Source organism: Beta vulgaris, chromosome 7, assembly GCF_026745355.1.
Source record: "Beta vulgaris subsp. vulgaris cultivar EL10 chromosome 7, EL10.2, whole genome shotgun sequence".
In the NCBI taxonomy this organism is placed as follows: domain Eukaryota; kingdom Viridiplantae; phylum Streptophyta; class Magnoliopsida; order Caryophyllales; family Amaranthaceae; genus Beta; species Beta vulgaris.
Window position 1 is genome coordinate 4794245 of NC_079208.1, and position 24582 is coordinate 4818826.

Consider the following 24582-nt stretch of genomic DNA (forward strand, 5'->3'; position numbering starts at 1 on the left):
TCAATAAGGTGATGCGATTTTGCTTAGTTGGCACGACATATTAGGTCTATTGTCAAATGGCGCATTATCATACGAGTTTTGGTTTCACTTCGAATGAATTTGATTAGAATAGTTCTTTTATGCAATGATTGGATTAAAGATAATATTAAAAAAAAAGCTTAAGCACACTATGCATATGAAATAAACAATTATATATATATTTTTCTTTTTGAAAGAAATTATATATACATAGCATAGCATAATGCATAATAATAGAACTGAATCTAGGCCTCTAGGGTTGACAAACTGACAACTCCTACTTCATTTCAAAATAACTGATATTGATAAATATTCAAGAGATTTATTTACCATAACTAATATATCTTCTCAAAATCTTTTAATCCCCTTTCACATCTTTAGATTAATATTATTAATAATTATTTCAAAGAATACCATAAAAATATTTCAAAAAAAAAAAAAAAATAATAATAATAATAATAATAATAATAAGCTAAAGAAAATAATCCTAACATAAAATTTCCACAATCAACCCTAAAAACATTTTGTGAAACGGACCCTCCCCTCAAAAAAAAAAAAAAAAAAAAAAAAAAAAAAACGGACGTCCCGGTGTGCATGGGGGGAGATCTAATAAGTATAAAAATTTTGGGATCCTTTTTTCCTTTTTATGAGTGTAACAATTTTGAGATCCTTAATGAAAGCCAAAAACAACTCTACTTAGCTACCTCGTCAACTACTATAAATACTATTTTTTTTTTTTTAATAATGTTTTACTGCTCAGATAAAATTCTCTTCACTATTCAGTAGTGTGTGTATCTGTTAAAGAGATTGAAAAAAGAAAGATGAAGAACATAATAATTCTTCTGTTAATTATAAACTTTGGAGTAACATTGATCCAGGGATTAAACGATGATGGAAGAAAGGTATTTTTACTCTTGGAATTTTTATATGTCTTACTAATAGTATATAGTCTCTTATTATAGTGTAAATGTGTGGATCTACTCTATTCTCTGAAAATATAATAGTTAAGATTTTGATTCAACTTCACATTAAAAATACAAATAATTCTAGATTCGAGTAAAATCTATTAATGTATTAATTAGTTTAATCTACTATGGTTTTGTTAATATTCATGGTTGGAATGTCTCAACTGATTATACTACTAGTGTTGGTTGTAAATTCTCACTAATATACATTATCAATTGCTAGGTTTTACTCCAAATGTAACATCAGAACATCAATATTCATAAAATGCGTAATTCAAGATATCAATGTTTGAGTATGTATCGAAAATAGTTTTAAAAAACGTAGATTAACACGTGTATTGATTGGTGGTTATGATTAAAGTGTTTACATGGTGTGACTGAGAAAATTGAAAAGTGAAAAAGTAAATTTGTAGTATATATTTAGCTAAGATAAGTACTCTATCTTTTCTTTTTAATTTACACAATTTGGAACTTAATCCTATTTCACATACTTCACTTTTACCATCATTTGTGAATTATGATCTATACATAGGAAAAATATAATTACATAAGATTGTGTTATTAGATTTATCTCATCATATATTTTTCAAAGAACAACGTATGTTTTATAACTTTTACTTGTTTGTAATTACAGGCATTATTAATATTAATGGGAATTCTGCTTAGCAAGTGTCAAAGTGACATTGTGTAGGTTAACAAGTGTAAAATATAGAGAAACTAACATGTAATTTTATATTTTGGAATACCTTTGAAATGATATAGTCGTATATAGTATACATGGGGGATATATCACAAGGGATAGAACGACTAGCTGTGGTGAAGCATCATCATAGCTTGCTTGCTGAAGCCATCGGAGAGTATGTATTTTCATTCATTCTTTTTCATTGCTTTTTTCAGTTTGTATAACATCATTTTATACATCTTTCTGCGTTATTAGTGTCAACATTTTCCTCTAATGTCAAATTTCATAAACTTTGACCATATTTCACTATTTTATACTCCCTACGTTTCACAATATAAGGCACGCACGAGGTTCGAGTTCGAACTTTGACCATTTATTACTCTCAATTTATGTTGATAAAAAAATTAAAAAAAAATAATATTATCATAGTGTTTTTCAAGACGAATCCAACGGTATAATTTTTATAATTTTTATTTATCGTATTTGAGAGATATTTGTGATCAAAGCAAATTTTCGTAAAGCGTGAATGCCTTATATTTTGAAACAGAGGGAGTACTTCATCTATTTTAATATGTTAGGTGTGCAAATTCAGAAAGAGATTAGATGAAGTAAATGGACAAATTACTTTAGAAAACACAAAGTTTCATATGCGGTATTGCGGTCAAGCGCACTATTAATTATTGATGTGGCTAGTCCACATATATGGTTAGCTAACCATGTAATACATGTTAGTAGTTAGTTAGAGCAAAGTAGCAATACTTGAAAAAAAAAAAAAAGAGAGGTTCTCTCTCTAAGAAGTCCATCTTCTCTCTAGAAATATATCCTTCTCACCTCATTCTCTACCTAAAACGTTTCACTTTTTCTCAATAGAACCCCTAACTTATTCTCCATTGGAAGTCTTTCCGCAAACTCAAATCATAGTAGCCTTTCTTCAATCTCCTCTAAATCATACTTCATGCTAAATCGATAGTTAGTTTATGTCCAATGGAACAGTCCCAATCAACTTCTAATTTCGTAATTTGGCACCGGAAACAAGGCCCTGTTCTCAAAACTCCTATTGAACAGTTTAGTAGCCAATCTTTAGATGCATCCTCAATGTTAGTAGGCAAATTCCTTGATCAAAGGGAGTTTCCCGTGAGATTGGTGCAAGAATGGGTTGATTCATGGTTCACTAGGGGTCGTATAACAGTTAATAAAGAGGGTAGCCTCTACTTTTTTCAATGCCGTGAGACTCAAGATAGGTCAGATATACTTGGTTTATATGACACAATGAATTTCAGAGGAGCCCTTCTTATCATTAAAGCCTGGAAACCTTTAGATTCCTTTAAATCGTTTAATTTTTCGGAATCTGCTTTATGGGTTAAAATTGAGGGCATTCTGCTCGTTATTAGCTCGAAATCCTTAGCGAGTCTAATTTTTTCACGACTAGGGAAGGTCCTATACTTCGACGAAGCCTCGAGTCAACCGGGTCTAAAAAAGCAGTTTAGAGCTCTAGTATGGTTCAGAGTCAAGGCACCTCTTCTCCCAGGTATGTTTCTTGAAATGCAAGAGGGGAGAGTAATATGGATCGATCTCAGGTATGAAGGAGTTTATGTTTTTTGTAAGAGGTGTGGTAAAATTGGTCATAAAAGCTCTTCGTGTTCTCGCCCGTGGGATAAAGCTAAGCTTTCAATTGAAAAAGCTATTTCCACAGCTTGCATCCCAGAAACTCCAATTATGTTCGGAAGTCCAAATGCATCATTGTATTCGAATAAAATAATAGGCCTTCCTTAGTCTCCGGATTTCATGACGACATTAGTAAAATTAGATGAGCCTCGCCTTCCACCTCCTTTTAGTGATTCAAGTAGCAGCTCGAACAATGATAGCGATGGTGATGATCCTGATGCCTCAAATGATGAAGATATGCAAAATGCATCCCCGGATCAAGATCCACGAGCCAATGAGAGGGGTAGTGATGGTAATGAGAATTCAGGCCCATCAGCAAACCCGTCAAATTTCGGACCTAGATACTCCCACTTCGAGATTGGCGGGCCTAGTGCATGGGCTGGGCTAGAAAAGCTTTCGGGTGATCCCCATGCAATGCACAAAAAATCTCTAAAGGCAAAGGGTAATCAGTCTTTTCAGTAAAAAGCCATCCTTCAAAAAATCAAGAAAGAAAACTCGCGGGTTTTTTCCGGAGCCATTAATGCAATTACAAAGTACTGCCACTTCTGTTCCGGAGCCAAAAGATGGAAATCGCCAACCTGGCTGCAGGAGCCGTAATTTTCTCTCTCCTGAATTTAATTCTCTTCTCCCTCACATTAATCTCTTTGACCCGAAAAGTTTGATAAAACCTCACCAAATCGGATCCTTTCTCCCTTTAAACCCCAACCCCTTAAACAGTAATATTTCATCTCTCTCCTCATTTAAATCTCTTCCATCCATTTCCACTTCATGTGAAACAAATCCTGGCCCAATGGCTTCAACTACCTCATCACCTCACTCTTCCAACTCTATTAATCAAACCCCTCTCTTTCCTTTATCCCCAAATGACCCACAGAATATTGATGTTAATACTCCCCAAACAAATATAATAGTACCCTTTGAAGAATATCAGGAGCAGTTCCAATATGATGCTTTATTCGGCCACGTCAGCGCAAATGAATTTAACAATTTGGAAAATCCTCTTATCTCCAACAGTACTTCATCCTATTTTAATCCTGACGATGCCATATTTGCAAGGGACCCACTGTTTGAGCCTTTCACTATAAGTGACCCAATAAACTGGGACGAATTCCATAACTTCATTCAAGGCCAAAGTTCTAACCCTTCTCCTCAAACTCCTCTTCATTTCCCTGGTTCTCACTCTTCTCTACAAACAGGGTCGTCTAGTTCGTTTCACTCAGCAGTGGCGGGTCTGCCGGCGTCGGAATTTGCTGACTTGCAAATTTTTCCGGTCTGGCAGAGTAATCAGGATCCTATAATGGATGCAAAAGCTGGTGGCGAAAAAGTTCTGGGCAAACGGTCTTTTGATGAACTTTATGATGTCATAGAGAACGTGGTGAATCCAGAAAACCGTCTTGTGGAGGTTCCAGTCAACTCAATATGTGAGCATTCTGCGGAGATGGAAACGACCAAGAACACTGGAAAACTGATAGAGGATTCGGAAGTTCCTGACAAGCGTGAAGTCAAGATAATTCAAAAAAAGAAAGCAGGTGGTTCTAAAAAAAGCAAGGTAAAAAACGATGAAATCCAGACTAGTTCCAAAGCTAGCCCATTGGCAGGTAAAGTCCTCAAAATAAAGTCTCCTATTTCTTCTGATAATGCCAATGAAGAACTTCAGGCTCAGAATGAAGCCCCACGTCGTCCAGCGGGTCGTCCTCCGCGGCCCAAGCGAGTGGTGGTTCAAGCACTAGTTTGCGAGAAAAAAAGAAAATTTGAAGAATTTGAACATTTGCTTGAGGAGTTTATAAATGAAGTTACCCTTGACCTTCATAAGTGGATTGCGGAAAAAAGGCAGGAAATATTTCATAAGTTTAAGAAGTTCAAATACAGGGTGTTTTTCGGTGAAGATGGCTTGGAGACTGGGCCCAAACAGTCTCCGGAAGCCCCATGAGAATTATGGCTTGGAATTGTAGGGGTCTTAAGATGGCGGACTCCCCTACAATTCCGTTCCTGGGTTGGATTGTCCGCAAGTTCTCTCCTCATATCCTGTTCCTTTCGGAAACTAAGTCTGATGACCCATTTATTAACAATATAGCTATGTATTTAGGGTTCCCCAATGTTGCCACCGTTGTTCCAATAAATAACGCGGGTGGGCTAGCTGTTTTTTGGTGTAATGATGTAAAGTTGGAAGTCGGATCCTCCTCTGCTAATCATTTTGCTTGTATTATAAATGATGTAGTTGATAAGAATATATATAAATGGAACTTTGTTTTGCTGTATGGATCACCTTATGTTGAATCTCGGGAAGAAGTATGGGAACGCATCACACAATTTTTAAATGGAAATAACTTGGATAGTGTGATCATGGGAGACTTTAATCAAGTTGAATTTCTCAGCCAAAAATTAGGGGGCTCTGATCGTATACCTGGTAAAGAGCAGTTTTCGGTATGGAGAAGCAATTTGGGTCTATCTGAACTAACTTTTCATGGTCAACCGTTCACATGGTGCAACAACAGATCAGGAAAGGATAGGATCTATGAAAGACTTGATAGAGTGTATGCTACAGAAGAATGGATTCACATGAAACCGGAGGCAATGGTGTTGAACCTTCCTATACTAGTCTCAGACCATAGTCCTATTCTATTACTCACTTCTCCGCCAAAGTCAAAGAAGCGAACGCCCATAAGAATGGAAGCTTGGTGTCTCGATTTCAAGGAAATTGCTCATATCATTTCAGATCAGTGGCAAACCCAGATTAATGGTTCCCCAATGTTTGCACTGGCAAAGAAATGTCACCAAATTCGATTTTTGATGTTCAAATGGTGCAAAGATTATAAGCAATCTCATAACATTAGCTGGGAAGAATGCGTTAATAATTGCGGTGAAGTCCAAGCCCGTCTTCCATGTGATCAAGGAGAGCTATTGGACGAGGAGTATAGGAAAGAAGCCATAGGGAAAATTAGAATGCAACTTCAATATTGGCAGCAAAGAGCAAAAAGCAAATGGAAAACCTGGGAGGACACAAATACCAAATGGTTCTTCAGAAAAGCAAAAAGACGCTCCAAACGCAATGAAATTCTAATGCTCAAAACGGCAGATGGTGATTGGATCTCAAGTAAGAAGGATATTCAGGATGAATTAATACGACATTTTACTCATATTTATCAAGGAGCTCAGCATGATGAAGGATATTGGGAAGAGCTGACTACAATACAAAACTTGATTCCACACATTACTGAAGAGCAGCAACAAAATCTTGCTAAGCCAGTTTCCTTTGAAGAGGTTAAGCTAGTAGTGTTTCAGATGGGAAGCCTCAAAGCTCCCGGTCCAGACGGAATTCCTGCGATGTTTTATCAAAAGTATTGGCCTCTGGTTGGGAAAGACATAATGAAAGCAGTTTCTCACTTTTTCTCCACGGGTTATATTCTAAAGGAGTGGAATCAAACAAACATTTGCCTAATCCCCAAGAAGGAGAGACCTGAAGAAGCAAGTCAGTTCCGTCCTATAAGCCTCTGCAATGTGATCTATAAAATCATCTCTAAAATCATCTCGAATAGACTCAAACCAATTTTGCAGAGCATAGTCTCCCCGTATCAAAATGCGTTTGTCCCAGGTAGACTTATGACGGATAATTGCTTAATAGCTCATGAACTGGTGGGCGGAATTAAGCAAAGAACTAAAGGAAAGCTTCACTTAGCGGCTCTGAAGATTTGATATGTTCAAAGCTTATGACAAGGTTGATTGGGGTTTTCTTGATTGGTTACTTTCTCAGATGAGGTTTCCCGCTATTTGCCGTCATTGGATCATGCAGTGTGTCACGACGGTTTCTTACTCAATCCTTATAAATGGAGAGCCATCAAAAAGATTCATTCCATCATGTGGACTCAGACAGGGAGATCCTCTATCTTCATATCTTTTTATTCTTGTTATGGAAATTCTATTTAGAATGCTAGTAAAAGGAACTGAGGATAAAAATTTTCAGGGCATTAAACTCAATAGAACTGGACCAGCTGTTTCACATTTATTTTTTGCAGATGACTCCTTAATTTTCTTCAAAGCCTCACCTGAATCTTGCGAAGGAGTTAAAAACATTCTGACAAAATTCAGTAGAATTTCGGGAGAAGTCATCAATTATCACAAATCTCTCATTATGTTCAGCCCAAACACACCATTGGATTATCGTCATCAAATGAGAAGCATTGTTAATACTCCTTCTGCAGATTCCATAGGGAAGTACTTGGGATGTAACATCGAGGTCAATGGAAGAAATACCAGACAGTTCCACCCTCTGATTGAAAAGGTCGAGCAACGCCTCTCGAGCTGGCATCATCTCTCTCTCTCAATAGCTGGTCGAGTCATGCTCATAAACAATGTTCTTTCCATGCTTAGCTTACATATTCTAAGTGTATTCCTCATCCCCAAGACAACGGCAGACAAGCTAAATTCAAATTTTTGCCCGTTTCTTGTGGGCGGGCTCCCGGGTTTCAAAACCAATTTACTGGAAAAATAAGTCTACTCTGGAGCTTCCTAAAGGAGGAGGAGGATTAGGAATCAGAAACGTCAATCTTTTTAACAAGGCCCTCCTTACAAAGCAAGCTGTCAGGATCCACAATTCAAGTCATTCCTTAATATCCCAGATCTACTGCGCTAAATACAGAAATTCTCCGGTCAACTTGGTTCTACAGAAGCACAAACTAGGGAAAACTTCCTGGGGATTTAGGGGACTCTGCAGAGCAATTCAAGATTGTTCAGAAGGATTCGCTAAAGTAATTGGGGATGGTGCAGACACATACATCCTCAAGGACAAGTGGTTGAAGGGCGATGGTATTGAGACAAAGCAAGGCATCGATTTGGAAGCTCTTGGACTTCAAAAAGTAAGAGACCTGATGCATGCATCTCAAAAATCCTAGAATCCAGCCCTTATATGGAAAGTCTTCTCGACTAGTACCTCTATTCAAATTCTTTCCACTCATATTCCTAAGGAGGAGTGTCAAGATCATTTTAAATGGATAGGATCCAAGTCGGGGACTTTGAGAGTGAAGGATGTGTACGCCCATCTCCTGATGAGTAAAGGAAGTTTAGGATTGAATCAAAATGATACTCGTTTTTGGAGTAAGCTATGGGCTACTGATCTACTTCCTAAATGGAAGTTCTTTGTGTGGAGACTGCTCCATAAGGCTTTAGCCACCAACTCCAATCTGATTAAGAGAAAAGTTGCTCTGCAAAAGGAATGTTACATTTGTCATCAGCATATGGAAGATGAAAGCCATTTGTTTCGAGATTGTGATACTGTGACCCGTATTTGGCCGAGCTCTAATCTTGGTATCAAGACCACCTCTAGTAAATTCATTCCCTTCGGTGATTGGGCAAAAAATTTTCTCCAGTTTTTCTGGAAAATTGAAGGAGTGAAATCTGAAAGAGCCAAGGTGTTCGTAGCCACTCTCTGGTCGATATGGATCTACAGAAATAACATTGTATTCAGACACCTATATGAGAATCCAATAATAGTTCTAAAACGAACAAACGACCTGGTGAAGGATTGCAGTGAGAGCAACAGATTAAAGGAGTCTTACAGGACCACAACCTCTTTTAATGTTGATGACCAGCAGAGAAACCCCGGATTACCAGGAAGTTCTAGTCAGCAAGGTATGTGTTATCCTTGTGGACGGAGCTTGGAAAAGTCTCAGTAATAAATTTCCAAGGGCGGGGATTGGTTGGGCGACCTATGTAAATGAAGAAAAACTTTTTGAAGGAAATGAAATGGTCATGGCATCGTCAGCTCTTCAAGCGGAAGCCTTTGCAATTCATAAAGGCCTTTACGAAGCTCAGGCCAAAGGCATCAGACATCTTCAAATCCACTCAGACTCTAAGGAAGCCGTACGTGCCTGTGAGGGTCAAGATCAGGCTTTTGAAATAACTTCCCTTATTTTAGATATCAAAGCCATTCGTAGTAAGTTCAATTACTGTGAGATAAAGTATGTAGGTAGATTGGATGTTACCCCGGCACACAGATTGGCCGTAGCTGCTAGACTAGGTAAGTTAATCCATTAGGTTTAACCTGTTTGTACTTGTCGAAAAAAAAATAAAAAATGGTTAGCTAACCATATATAGGGGTTACTTATGGCCTGTGTTGGGGTTATTTGTCTTAGAAACTATTAGGAGTTACTTATTATATTAGGTTATTTGTCAAAGCAAATTTTTTTTTTTCCTGTCAAAAAAAAAAGGTTACTTGTTAATATAGAAGCGATTACTTATAATTATTAAGGGTTACTTATATGTTAACATAATTAGCTTGTCTTTAACCGCTCTGAACACATGGTTGTAATCATGCGGCCAACTACATAGAAGACTTGCTGTTAAATCCATTTATTTCTCTAATATCTTCCTTAAATTATGTGTTTAGCTCACATGAAATTAGTATTAACACACAAAAGAAGTGTATATAGTAATTTTTCATCATGATAACGCAGAATAAAAGAGTCCTTGATCAAAGTTGTGAAAGAACGCTTTGCAACTAATAACAAAGTTATCAAAATTTGTAAATACCGATCTATTATGATATATGCCATGATTTTATTTAGGTGAATGCACATGGCGTATATGTAATTACGAGGAGAAATACGTCTATTTGTGACAACTAAATGGGGACACAAAGGTTTTTTAGAATAATGGTTATTTATCTTAATTGTTATTCGACACTCTATAAAATCTTACTAACGCCTTAAATACGTATTTTTATAATATATTTGTATAGTTTCTATTTTTTTCTATCTTTCTTCCCTTCCCTCATTTCCCCTTCCGCTTCTTCTTCCACACCACCACCGTCACACACCACTGACGTCGCCACTGCCGTACCACCACCGTCACCATACTTTGGAGAAACCCATTTGGAGTTCACGCCCCAACCACCACCTTAACGCTCCACCACCACCTTCACCCCTATCACACCCCACCGCCTTCCACCTGTTGTATCGCCTCCTAGAAGAAAATATATTCTTTTTTTATTAAAAAGAAAGAGGGAGGCGTTTGCCATGGACAACCCATCACTGAAGTGGGTGTCCGTGGCAGGCGCTCCACCATAGGAAGAGGCATCTGCCATGTTGTTTTTATTTTTTTTTATTAGGAAGGATAATTGGCAAACCAACCTCTACAAGCCTAAAACAACTTGACAGTAAATGTCTCAACATATTGTCGGAACGAGGATTCGAACCATGGGCAATGTCTTGTAATTCGGGTTGGTACCCCACTGAGCTACTATCTCTCCCTCAAGTAGGTACATATTATGATATAAAAATATTGCATTTAGAACGTTAGTAAGAAATTTTATGACCTCAAATAGCAAAACTCTTACCAAGCTAAGGGTGATTTTATCCCTCAAACTCAACTCCAAATTTCAAACTGTGCCACATCAGTTTTCCACTACTTTTTAATTTTACAGACTCACTCCATATTCATTTCAATTTTATACTATATCCCTCAGACTCTTCACAGACTATGTTTTAAATTGATTTTACCCAAAAAAAAAAAGGGACAAATGTCAACTTTTAAGTGGCTAGAAATTTCACTCCTTACATGTCATAGTCTTGGATGGAGTCTTTGATTATCAAACTCACTCCAAGACTCCCATCTTTTTCTTTCAACATTATTGCATACTCTTTGCTCAAGACTCTCAAAGTCTTTATTCAAGACTCCCCTTAAGACTATCAATATTTATACCCTAAACTTGATTAAGAATCTTGGAAGAGGTTTTTCCTTCATCGTCCTTCCCTCTCAAAGTGTCTGCCTGCAAACCCAAGCCAGATTAACCTACGAGAGGTTTTAATCTAAGAGAGTCCTTCATCTTACTAATTTACCATGAGATCTCAAACGGGGTTAAAAAAAATCACAACCCTTATTTATTGCTTGATAGTAGTATTAATTTTTAGCTTTCTAAAGACTGCATATTATTTCTCTTAGAATTTTGACATGATACTCATGTCTCATATGCAAATTTGTGTGCTGTAATTATTTCGAAATGTGGCAGTGAAAGTATAGCAAGAGTAGCTAAGATACACAGCTATGGGAAGAGTTTTAACGGATTCGCAGCGAGATTATTACCTCATGAAGCAAGTAGATTATCAGGTAATTAGCCAATAATACTTTTTTTTACATAATTTAGTTGTAGTACATTAAAAGTTGGAATTAATTTTTGCAAAGCTCATTTTTGGAAAATAAATGCAGAGAAAAGAAATGTTGTATCAGTATTTCCAAACAAGATGCGGAAACTTCTCACAACAAGATCATGGGATTACTTGGGAATGCCTGAAGATTTGAGGCAACGGAATAATCAAACAGAAAGCAGCATCATTCTTGGCCTCTTGGATACTGGTTTGTTAAATACTCAAATGTGTTTTTCTTTTCTCTTTTTTTTTTCTTTTTTTTTTTGTAAAATTTACTCGCTACAGTTTGAGAGGGAGAATCAACGAATTAAGGGGGAAGTCCAAAAGTTAGAGAGAAGGGAACTGAAAAGTGAGAGATAAACTTAGGACTCGTTTGGTTACCGTTGGAACTTAATGCCTATGGGAAGTCTTATTTCATGTGAAGTAAATTCTCTTGTCTATTTCCTAGGGAGTGGCTTTGGGCGTTTGGTTGAGCATAGAAATTTATCATTGACACAGGGATTTTAAATCATCAAGAAGGGTTGGTGATTAATTTCCTACACTTTATAGGAATTTCTATTTGCTTGGAAATTCTATTTTCCATGAATCTTCTATTTCTTGCATACCAAACAACTATCTTATTTTGTACTTCCTAGGAAATCCAAATTCTAGTGGAATTTGAGGTGAACCAAATGACGTCTTAAAAAGATGGAGAGGAAAATTTGATGGTGTGTCATTATAATTAGGGTTTTTTGTCAGAAACCACCTTTTAAAATAGGTTTTTTGTCAGAAACCACCTTTTAAAAAATTTTTTGTCAAAAGAAACCAAAAAGCAAAATTTTTTTGTCAAGAGAAACCAAAAAGCAAAATATTTTTGTCAAGAGAAACCTCAAGCCACTAATCAATGCTTAAACTTCAATTAAAAACATTAACCTTCATTTTTTAATATAGAGATGTTATCTAATCTACCCAAAAAATACAAAAATTAACAATAAGTTAATTACCCAACCCAATACCACCACCCAACCAATCACCACCACCCAACCCAATAACCACCACCTGAACACTCACCCAACCACCCAAGACCACCTACAGCCCACCCAGCACACCCCACCCTCGAACAACCAAATCGAACATCAGGACACTCACCGCCATCTCCATTTCTCTCTCCTCGCGCATCCCCTTCTCAGCCATCTCCAACGACTTCGAACAAACACCACGAACTACAATCAATTCCCCATCAACAACCCCATGAACAATCACCGACTCGACACAACAACCGTCGAAGAACCAATCACCCAAAAGCACCCAAATCGAACCAACAACATTTTCAAAAACCCAATTTGAGCATGGGTGGTCGATTTCGCATGTGGGTGGCTCAATTAAGGGTTGGGTCGATCAAATTAAGGATGGGTGACTCGAATGACATGTAAATGGCTTGAATTCGGGATGGGGAGGCTCAAATTAGGGGTGGTGGAGGCGAAGTGGTGGTGGTGGTATTGTGTAGCTTGGTGCTGGTGATGGGGAGGCTCAAATTTGGGTTGCAAGGGGTGGTGGTGCTGGACTGCTGTTGGAGGTGGTTGGGTCTTGAGGTGGTGGTATTGGTTGTGGTGGTGGAGGAGAGATGAACTTGGATTGCAGGGGTTGGTGGTGGGTGGGAGTAAGTGGAGGTGCTTAATTTTTGTTGAGATAAATTAATTAAACTTGGTTAATTAAGTTAAAAGCACCAAACAAACCTTAATCAAAGTCAACACATATTAAACAATGGTCAAAACGTCATTAGTGGCTTCAGGTTTCTCTTGACAAAATATTTTTGCCTTTTGGTTTCTCTTGACAAAAAAAAATTTAAAAGGTGGTTTCTGACAAAAACCTTGCTTTAAAAGGTGGTTTCTGACAAAAAACCCTTATAATTAACATGTAGATCATATTGTTGGAAAAAAGGGATGAAATAGATTGAATATGTTATCAAAAAATAGTAAAATTAATCGTGTATAGATTAAAAGAAACATACTGAACCAAAAAGGAAGAATGTGTAAATTAAAAAGGAACATACCAAGTTAAAAAAAAAGGAGTGTATAGATTAAAAAGAAATGGAGGTAGTACTCCATGTCACAAGTCTTGGTTTATCTAATAGTTACTTTATCATTGTCACAAATCTCCAACCAACTAGGTCATCCTTGAGTCAGACAAGTATATGGATTGTATTTATTAGTCATGTATGTCTTGCAGTACTTTCTAACATTTTCATTTGTGGTAATAGGAATTTATATCGATGCTCCAAGCTTTAGTGACGAAGGATATGGTCCTCCCCCGTCCAAATGGAAAGGAACATGTGAGAAAGGCCTAAATTTCACCGGATGTAATAGGTCATTTTCTCTTTATACAATTGCAAATCAGATGTCCTTTTTCGAGTAAATTTATACTCTATATCACATATATCGAATAGGTGAATAGGAAAGAAGTAACTCATCAAACTTATATAGTTGTTTATTTTTTTCGTTTATTGTTCAATGTAGTACAACAAATCCACTCACACGCGGGGTTTGTTCATGGAATTTGGATATTCCCTCTCACATGTGAATTGTCCATAATCTTGACCTAAAATATTCAGGCCTTGAACTTTGGTACTATGATAAAATGTGGAGAAAATAAGGAAAATGATCTTATTTATTCGAGTAATGATGTTCCATGTACAACAATATATATACATACACTAGAAGAGTTAACACCAAGCCTATGCATGTTAATGAGGGAAACAAGAAGCAACTAGGAATCTAGAATAACATAACATCATAACAAATCAGAATATATACTAACTCATTGCATAATATGGATTCTAAAGATTCATGGTACTTGTTGGGATGTAATTAGGAAAGATTCAATTCAGCTATGGGAACACAAATAATAAGCTAACATAAGAATTTATCAATGATGGATCATTTGAGATCGAATGGATTCTTGACAAGTTTAAGTTATATATATGCAGGAAGGTGATAGGAGCAAGGTACTACAACCTAGGACCAGACATCGGAATGGACCCAACCCCAGTCGACACAGATGGGCATGGAACTCACACATCATCGACAGCTGCAGGAAGATCAGTGAACGGTGCAAGCCTATTCGGGGTAGCTGAAGGAACAGCACGAGGTGGAGTGCCTAATAGCCGCATTGCAATGTATAAAGTGTGTGGCAACTTTGGGTGCTCGGACATGAGTTTGTTGGCTGGTTTCGACGATGCAATTGCTGATGGAGTGGACATCATCTCGATCTCAATTGGTGGTCCAACAAAGAACTTCATGGACGATGTCGTAGCCATAGGGTCCTTTCATGCCATGAAGAAGGGGATATTGACAGTTTGTGCAGGAGGGAATGAAGGACCTGATGAAGGGAGTATAAGTAATGTTGCCCCTTGGGTGCTGACGGTTGGTGCCACTAATGTTGATAGGGAATTCAGGACTGTGGTTGAGCTTGGAAATGGCATGAAACTACAAGTAAATTCTAACTCCCTCTATTTTATTTTTTCCAGAGAAAGCCTAGATATTTAACTGTTATATATCTGCGTGTGTGGGGTAGTTTTGTAATTTCACTTAAAGCGGGACCTACTAGTTTCTCTATTTCACATTTAGATATTTAACAATTAGATATCTAGCCTTTCTCCTTCTTTATGGTTTGGTCGTTTGTCATTTTTGTACAACTCAACTTATATCTGAAAAACTTTAGGTACTCGTTATGATAAATATTTGCAGTACAAAGGCTTTTTAGATGAAAAGTGTATATTAACAGACAATCTTAATCTTGCTTTCTGTGTGCTATTCTTTTGTTTATAAGCACAAGTTTAGTACACACCTCTTCTATTAATAATAGAAGAACCATTGGGTAAATAACCTAACTCTTTGCAGATGAGATGTAGAAGTTTTTAATGGATGGCCAAAACATTGAATTTTGACTAAAATTGATTGATGTTAGTAATTCTTGTATGGCTCAGGGGATGTCAATCAATACATTTTCACCTAAGAAAACCATGTATCCTTTAATAAGTGCTGCTTCTGCGTTTAACGGCACCGAAAGTCCTTTCACCAATGTAAGGTACGAGCTTTTTCTTTTCTTTTTTCTCCACGAAATAAGTTGTCATTTGATAATCTTTAATAGAGATTTTAAAGTGCTCTCTAACATATAGCTCAAACATAAGAGCAAAACCATTATTTTTCTCTATCATCTTAGATCATTTTTGCAATCATCGAACTTTTTGCTAATATAAAGTATATTATAGTTTTTTTTTTTATTTTGATCCATATGAGCCACGAAGGCAGTATAAAGTATAAAGAAGGGGAGGGGGGGGACTTGAACCTGTGACCTATCATTCACAACACCTCAATCTTAACCGCCAGGTCAAGACATCCTTTTTATATTTGTGGTGTATTAATAAATTATGTCATTTCTATATTTGTGAGCACACATTAACACATAACCACACATTATTAAGCCAAATTAATATATAATCCTTAAATGCAATATTCAATAAACTTTCAAGTCAAATTAAGCTATAGGTAAATACTTGAATGATAACAATATACTAAACTTGTTTATATGGCAGCATGTGTGATGCGGGTACTTTGTCGGAGAGTAAGGTAAAGGGGAAGATAGTGTTGTGTTTGGGGTTATCATCTGCTGATTGGACGGTGAGATCGAGCCATGGAGCTGGCACTATCATTGCTCTTGATGAACTTCAAGATATGGCCTCCACCACTCTCCTCCCTGCTTCTTTTGTTTCTGCCGAGGATGGTCACCTCATTGGCGACTACATAAACACGACCAAGTAAGTCGACAGTTAGTCTTGTGTTAGACGGTTTGACCTTTTAAAATGATACATCCTTGCAAATTATATAACAAATAAAATAGTTACACAATGATAATTGCTCAACTTATTAGAAACTAGTTTATTATGAGTAAGATTTATTATGATTTCATGATATACTTAGGATTGCAAGGTTCCTTTTTCATCATTTTTATTGGATTATATTGGAGTTGGTTTTAATTTACAATTTGATATAATTAGTTTTAACTCATGCATGACATATTTTTAAAAGTTATTACAAGTTTAAGGGCATATTATACATATTTAGTCTTTTCTTTAAGCTTTCCATGATTTAAGTAAAATTGAGATTGTGAATACAGGTCACCACAGGCTACCATATACAAAACAGTAACTCTTAAGACAACAAAAGCACCTGTGGTTGCTTCATTTTCATCAAGAGGTCCCCAACTACTAGCTAGGAACATCCTCAAGGTAATAATTTCACTACTTTCTTCGTCCTTAGCTTTGTTATAAGGCACTTTGTTGGAAAATATAGAGTATAATGGGGTTGTAAGTTCATATGGTATTATACTAAAAGAGGAGGGCTCTAGTATGCTAAGATTAGAAGACGCAGAACACGTGAAACAATCAAGCGAAACAGAAAGGTTGTCACTGGCCGCGACCTGGGTGTTGTCGTGGCCTGCGATTTGTTTCGCGGGTCGCGCCATACTTCCTGATTCGAAGCATGAATTTTTGTGTGAACGGTTCATATCCGTTGTACTGTGTACGTTTATCCTTTTAATGACATTTAGTAATTTAATCAGAGGATTAGAAGGATATTCAGGCCATAACTACACTAATCTAAGAAGGTCATATAAATATAACCTTTGCCATTCAGATGTGGATTAGAGAGAAAATTTCAGTTTTCATATTATCATAAACTTGCTTTCTTGAGAGAAACTTTTGTACTTTTCTTCTCATGTGTTCTTCACAAACAACAAACACAAAAGTTCTTGTTGATTCACTCACAAGATCATCTTTGTGAATTGTTCTCTCCGTTGTATCTCATTAGTGTTAACCCGTTGATCCTAAAGGGGTGGAATTAAACTAATACAAAAGCGTAGTTTTCGTGCCTTGAAGTGGTAATATCTTTTTTTTTTTTTTTTGGTAGCAAACGAACAATTAACATAACAGAGTTTAAAGCGTGTTTAAAGCGTACAGAACATCAGCCATGGTCATCATACACCATGCTAGACTGAATACAGTTTGGAGTTTCTTCTAATAGAATATCATTACAGACCGGGGGAGGGAAAGGAAAATTTTGTAGAGAATTTGGATTTGCTGCCTTCCTCTTGCATATTTTGCTAATGAATCAGCAATCCTGTTGGTCTCTCTACCTTCATGCCAAAGCTTGTGATCGCCTGTTTCTCGGAGCAACTCCCTACATGCATTAATGACATTACAAAAATTACTTTTAATCATCCTTTTGTTATTTATTTCATCAACGAACTAATTATGGTTGATGTCCATTGGTTTTGGTGAACCCACTGGATGCTCATATATATTGCTCGAATCTCGGCCTCGTGGGCATCAATACAATATGTCTTCATCGCAATGCCTCCCATCCAAGAACCGATCGAATTCCTGCACACAGCCGCTAAACACGACTCCTTTGAATTTAAAATAAAGGAACTATCCACATTTATTTTCAGACTATTTCGCGGAGGGGGATTCCAACAGCGAGGCCCAGGCCCCAAGGATGCAGTGGTAACATTATAGGATGAAAGAAGATTGTTGGGAGCTTTACCCACCTTAGGTTGGTTTTGTGAATAAAACCATTCGGTGGCGGCCCAACGGGAATTTTTTATAGAGGAGAGGGAAGGAATGTTCTTTCTATTGATAACCCACGCATTGCGTCTCAGCCAAATTCCCCAAATTATAAAAATAAATCTGACATTCGAGGGGATACTAATATTATCCTTATTAACGTTATTATCTTTAGTGTAATTCATTTTTAGCCAAGTATTAAAGTCTGTATTCTTGACTACATTAAAGTCCTCAGCATCCCAAATTTCAGTAGCTCTATGGCATGACCTTAGAATGTGATCCATGTTTTCCGTAGCGTCAGGGCAAAAAGGACAGTTTCTAGAGTGGTTGCTAATACGGATGTTTATATTCTCGTTAGTTGGCATTCTACTCCATCTAGTTTGCCACATGAAGAAATGGTGTTTCGGCATTCCTGGCCCCTTCCATATCCAGTCCCAGTTTTCCATGGTCTTAGAAGGGTAGAGGGCAGCCGAGGCTTTCCTTGAACTAAACTTCCCTAAGTGAGTCCAAACAGAAAATGTGCTATCAGATACATTCGAAATTCTTACGGATCTAACTCTATCCACAATTTCCTGGGTTAAGGTTATAGTCGATACTCGGGAAATGTCATGCGTTTTAAGGATTTCTACTTTCATAGAGTAGTCACTTCTTTCCAAAGGCCCCTGAACTAATGACCTTAAGCTCTCACCATTAACCCATTTGTCATTCCAAAGACTTATGTTCTCCCCATTACCAACCTCCCACGCTAAGCTTTGGTTGTAACTATCCCACCCTACTCCAATGCTCTTCCATAAGTGGGACCCTTTTTTGAAACTAATAGGCTCATGATTCTTCCTAAAATATTTTTCCTGGATTATCTTTCCGGCCCACATACTATTATTATCTAGTTTCCAGCAAAGACGAGCGAGGCTTACAATATTTAGGTTTCTATGTAACACCAAACCGAGACCCCCCTCACTCTTTGGTGTACAAGTGTTTTTCCAAGCAATCCAAGAAATTTTCTTTTTGTTATCACTGCTATTCCAAAAAAAATTACTGCATAACGAATCTAGTTTATTTTTTATAGCCATGTGAAAGTCAATTAAGTGCATGTAATATCTAGGAATAGCTTGGAGTGTTGCATTAATTAGGATTGTCCTACCTGCCTTGTTCAAGCTCTTAGCTTTCCAAGCTGTAAGTTTGCTCGCAACTTTGTCAATAATGAAGTTAAGCTTATTCTTAGAAGGTTTTTTGTGACAAAGAGGGAAATCCAAGTACGTTCCCAGGTCCTTCGTACTGGATATGTTCAGTTCTTGTTCAAAGTCATCCTTCATCTCAATATTAGTATTTGGAGAGAAAAATATCATACTTTTCGAATCATTTGCTTTTTGGCCCGAAATGTCAAAGAAGTTTTGCATGATGCATTTCATTGAGGTTAGGGTAGAAAGGTTAGCTTCACCAAAGAAAAGTATGTCATCAGCAAAAAATAGGTGCGAGATCTCCGTACTCCCCCCCTAACCTTAAAAGGTCTCCACTCTTTAGAAGCACAAGCTTCATGAATAGTGCGAGAAAGATATTCAAGGCATATGATAAACAGATAAGGAGATAGGGGGTCTCCTTGTCTGATACCCCTGGAAGGAATGAAAGATTCTGTACGGCTCCCATTTACCTGAATACAAGTTTGACCCGCTGAAACACAACTCATTATTAGCTTAATAGTATTATAGGAAAAATTGACTCTTTTAAGGCAGTACTCTATGAAGGGCCATTCAAGTCTGTCATAAGCTTTCTCCAAATCTAGTTTCATGGCAAATAACCCTTTTTTTCCCTTTTTTTTATTCATTGAGTGAAGAATTTCCGAAGCAATAATGAAGTTTTCCTCCGCCCCCCTGCCCGGAATAAAACTATTTTGATTAGGGGAAATGATGTCCTTTAAAAAGGTTCTGATTCTTTTAACTAAAATTTTTGAGACAATCTTATAAGAAGTATTCACAAGACTTATTGGTCTGAAATTATTCATCTTAAAGGGTTAGCAATTTTTGGAATAAGAGCTATAAGAGTGGAGTTTAGATCCTTTGGCATGGTCAAAGAAGCAAAAATCTCTTTAACGCACGAGAGACAATCTTCTTTAATAGTATCCCAGAAATGGTGATAAAAGAAAGCATGAAAACCATCGTCCCCAGGAGCTTTATTACTCCCAATGGAGAAAATAGCCTCTTTTGTTTCCAACAGGTTAGGCTCCCCACTACAATCAATGGACTCCGTAGAAAGAATGTCAGGAGGTAAGGCTAAACGTTGAGAAGTAAAAAGGCTCTTATAGTGGTCCAAGATTGCCTTGTTAATGTCAATGGGATTAGAAATAGAGTTACCGGACTCATCTTTTAACATTAAGATTTTATTAGCTTTTCTTCTAAATATAGTTGAAAGGTGAAAAAAATGGGTGTTCCGGTCTCCATTTAAAAGCCAATTAGTCCTAGAGCGAATAAACCAATACTCTTCCTCTTGATCAAGGATCAAATTAAGCTCCTTAACGAGAGATTCTTCTAACCCAAATAGATAGGTGTTGTTAGGGTCTGCCTCGTAGGCTCGTTGGGTGCCAATGATACGGGCCTGGATTTTTTTTTTTTCTTAGCGAGGCTATCCTCATTTTTAACCCAACCAGGGATTTTATTACTTAAATCAACAAGCTTCCTACATAGGCTATTGTGTGTTTCAGTCCACTGGTGCCTAATCCAGGGGTCAAAAGGTGGATTTTGTAGCCACATGGGCTCGAACTTAAAGAACCTAGGCTGCCCATTATTAGTCGATTGTTTTAAGCTAATCAATATTGGGTTGTGATCAGATGAGAGTCTGGGAAGATTATTAACCACTGCATCCGGAAACGTCAGGGCCCAGTTGTCACAAGCCCAAGCCCTGTCTAGTCTTTCCAAAATGGGGTAGTTTTTTCTTTTATTAAACCAAGTGTATTTACTTCCTATGAAACCCAAATCATGTAACCCACATACATTCATAGTATCTTTATACCGGCGCATCTTGTATTCTTTTGGCGGATTCCCACCAAATTTTTCATGAGAAAAAGCTACTTCATTAAAATCTCCAGTAACTAGCCATGGGAGATTAATTGTATTACTAGTTTCAATTAGGTTGTTCCACATTTCAAGTCTTCCATTATATTTAGTATTTGCGTAAAGAACTGAAATAAAGAAGGATGGATAATTTTGAACCTGGATAACTCCATGGATTGCTCCAGGCTCCTTAGTTATGGTAGTGAAGGAGTGAAGTCCTTCATTCCACATCATAAGAATGCCACCCGAATATCCTTGCGGTTCCACAGTCTCGAAGGAGTTGAATGGTAAGCTACTAACAATCTCTTCGATGCTATCACGAGCCACTCTAGTTTCGGTAATGATGATGATCATTGGATCATGGTCCCGAATAAGTTGACGAATGTTCCTCCTAAAACCTTGCCGAGCCACTCCCCTAGCATTCCATAATAGAATCGACATTCCCGGGTTTAATGGTTGGAGGTTCATGATTTCCGCTAGAATTTCTGGGTGAGTGTTGTAATCTAGCGTCACCATTTTCTCTGCCTTGGAGCTGTACAGAATTTCTCCATTGACCTTGGTCTTTATCCCTGACATTATCCCCCCATTTTGTGTCGATAGTCGATACCCCCCACGCCATCTTTAACGTAATCTGGGTTCAAACCTTTGTGAGGTGAAGCCATTTGACGTTGTCGGTTTCGCTTCCCGCTTGCACCATTAACCAATTCTTGGTAATTGATAGGGCTTTTCGCTCTCGAGGAAGTACGGGTACGGGGTCGGAGAGAAACTGAAGTTCCCACGGTATTGCTTCGCTTGAGAACTCGTCTATGGTTTTCTTCATCCACCATTTGAGGTACACTCCCACTACTTCTGAAATTTTTGATATGTCCGCTAGGCAGGGAATATGGGCTGGGACCAACCTCCCCGGCTCCTCCGGATACACCATCATCATGTTCAGCAACATAGGGGGAACATCCATTGGTTTCAGGATGATTTCTTTCAACACACGTGGGTAAACTCTTGACCAATTGCCCATCATGTCCATCCTGTAGAAGTAGTAGTTGTTTACCCACACCTCTGGATACGTTAAGTGCGGACGAGTCCTCGTCGTGACATTCTTAGCCTTGGTCAGAATCAAATGGACCTGAGATGGAGGTTTTGGTGGAAAAAGAAAGGGAGTAAGACCTGGGTCTTTCTTCTCCTCGGATTGAGAGCTTGAAGCCATTATCTTTTTGGTTGATTTTTTCTAAGAGAGCAAATATGGAAGGAGGGTGTATGTTCTGTAAGGGAAGATTAAAAGAATGCTGGATTTTATTAACTGGGTATAAGGAGGCCATCATGAAATTTTTTTGAGTAGGTTCAGCCTTTTTTTGAGGGATAAGATGGCTCCCTGCAAAGCAATTTTTTTTATGTGGCGGTTGAGGGCAGAGAGATGGGATTGAGGTTGCAGCCTTGGGAAGCTTCCCCCTACTCTGGTCTAGGATTTTTAGTGAGTATGTGTCATTTAGAGCTAGGAAAGGATTGCCTACTTTCTGCAAATCTTGGATTAGATTGTCTGGGTTTCTTTTTTGTATCCACATTTTTCCTTTTTGGCCCGGGCCCGCATATCCGTTTTTTTGTTTGATATGGCGCCAGTTGTCTTCCCCTTTTGAAACCTCTTCTTCATGATTTTTCGTTATTCTTGAACCAGTTTCCTTCGCCTTTACCGACGACATTTCTCCGGCGTGGAGCGTACAAGAGTTTTCGTGAGAATTAACTCTTCCACACTTTTCACAGAGCCTTGGCCAATCTTTGTACGTGATGAGTTGTTTGAATTGACCTAACCATAAGGATTCTTTTTTCTTCCCCGAAATGTCCATCATAACTAATAGACGAACGTACCTCATTCTATTCTCATCAATGGCCTTCATGTCCACCTTAATGAATGTCCCAAGGCTGTTACCAATCATTTTTAGCATTTTTTCGCACATGAATTCTACAGGTAACTCATGAAGCTCCACCCATATCGGATAGCAACGCACTTTTGCCGTCGATGCTTGGAATCCCGGGGTCCATTTTTGGACGGCTAGGAAGGTACCATTGATGGACCATGGTCCTTCAGACAATATCCTACTGACTTCATCCATTGATGGAAGCTTTGTGATGAAATATCCCTTTCCAATGGGGATAGTTATGCATGGGGAGGCAAGCTTCCAAATCTTCCTTAGGTGAGATGCCACAAATTCGGAGGAAAAAGATTCCCCGCATGGCTTTGAGATTAACGAGCTAGCCCACGGATTACACAAGACTTGGTAATCAACTTTTGAAATGGGAATAAAAATCTCACTGTTCTCGTCAAAAGAGGGGGGAGGAGATTCACTCTCATGAGTTTTCCCATCATATACCATGACCGGGACCAAAGAGTCTCTGAACGATCTCGGAGTCGAGTTAGTAGGTTTCCCTTCAATACCCTTGATACCTGCATGAACCTGCAAGGACACAGAACAATCAAGGGAGTTAATCTTCAAAGGGGGTGGGGGTGGGTCAGGGGGTTTTTTTGTGGAAAGGTTGGAGGAGGGGGGAGAGGAGGGGAGGGGGGGGGTCATTTTTGCTCATTCAAGTTTTATGAAGTGGTAATATCTGGTTCCCTATTGATAGATCATATATCTAACACACTCACGGTTCTAAAATTTGTACTTTAATCACACTATTATATTGATGCTAATAATAACTTTTAATAATCATGCCATTAAACTATGCATGGCATTCTAAACATATTATAAAATTTCACTGAACTAAACCGAAAATGTGTAAAAGAATAGTGCCATAGTCTCAAACTCTCATATTATAGACAACAATACTGAAACAAAAGCCCTTACATATCAAAAAGTAGACAATCTTTTTGAACAAGGGAGTGAATTCTGCAATTGATGAAATGAGATTTGTCATTGATGTAATCAAGTAAATAAATGATACAGCCTGATATAAGTGCACCTGGGATGGATATTCTTGCTGCTTACTCAAAACTGGTGTCCATCACAAACGAAAACTTAGACAATCGTTTCAGCTATTTCAACATCATCTCCGGAACTTCCATGGCTTGCCCTCATGTCGCCGGTGCAGCTGCCTACGTCAAGACGTTCCATCCCGATTGGTCGCCTGCCGCCATCAAATCCGCTCTCATGACCACTGGTGAGTAATCGCTATTCCCTACTAGAGGGTGTTCAATCATTTACTAATATGCTAGTTTTATCAATACGTACATTGTGTGTCCACTATTGCAGGCTATTTGCAGCTGTAAATATGAAGTATAATGTATTCACACCACAAAACTGAATTTAAAATAAGTCATACCATATTACCATGGCATGTTTAGTATTGTGAAAAATAGTTTTGATCACTATAAATTTATAGGTAGATATATTAAAAAACAGTTCTATGCCAATTTTGAGAATTGAATTGTACTAAACTGAATTAAATTGTGAGAGAAAAATAACTGAATTTGTCTGAA

General features: G+C 37.8%; 1 protein-coding gene across 1 annotated transcript in view; it reads left to right on the forward strand.

The window, feature by feature from the left end:
- Nucleotides 1-24582, forward strand: part of LOC130592048 (subtilisin-like protease SBT4.15) — a 26642-nt gene continuing 2060 nt past the window's right edge. Inside the window, exons 1-10 of the mRNA XM_057396128.1 lie at nucleotides 1-920; nucleotides 1746-1840; nucleotides 11333-11430; nucleotides 11530-11676; nucleotides 13708-13813; nucleotides 14434-14938; nucleotides 15433-15533; nucleotides 16042-16263; nucleotides 16623-16734; nucleotides 24050-24263. Coding sequence (XP_057252111.1) covers nucleotides 840-920; nucleotides 1746-1840; nucleotides 11333-11430; nucleotides 11530-11676; nucleotides 13708-13813; nucleotides 14434-14938; nucleotides 15433-15533; nucleotides 16042-16263; nucleotides 16623-16734; nucleotides 24050-24263 — 1681 coding nt within the window. The 5' untranslated portion in view covers nucleotides 1-839. The remainder of the gene's footprint in view (nucleotides 921-1745; nucleotides 1841-11332; nucleotides 11431-11529; nucleotides 11677-13707; nucleotides 13814-14433; nucleotides 14939-15432; nucleotides 15534-16041; nucleotides 16264-16622; nucleotides 16735-24049; nucleotides 24264-24582) is intronic.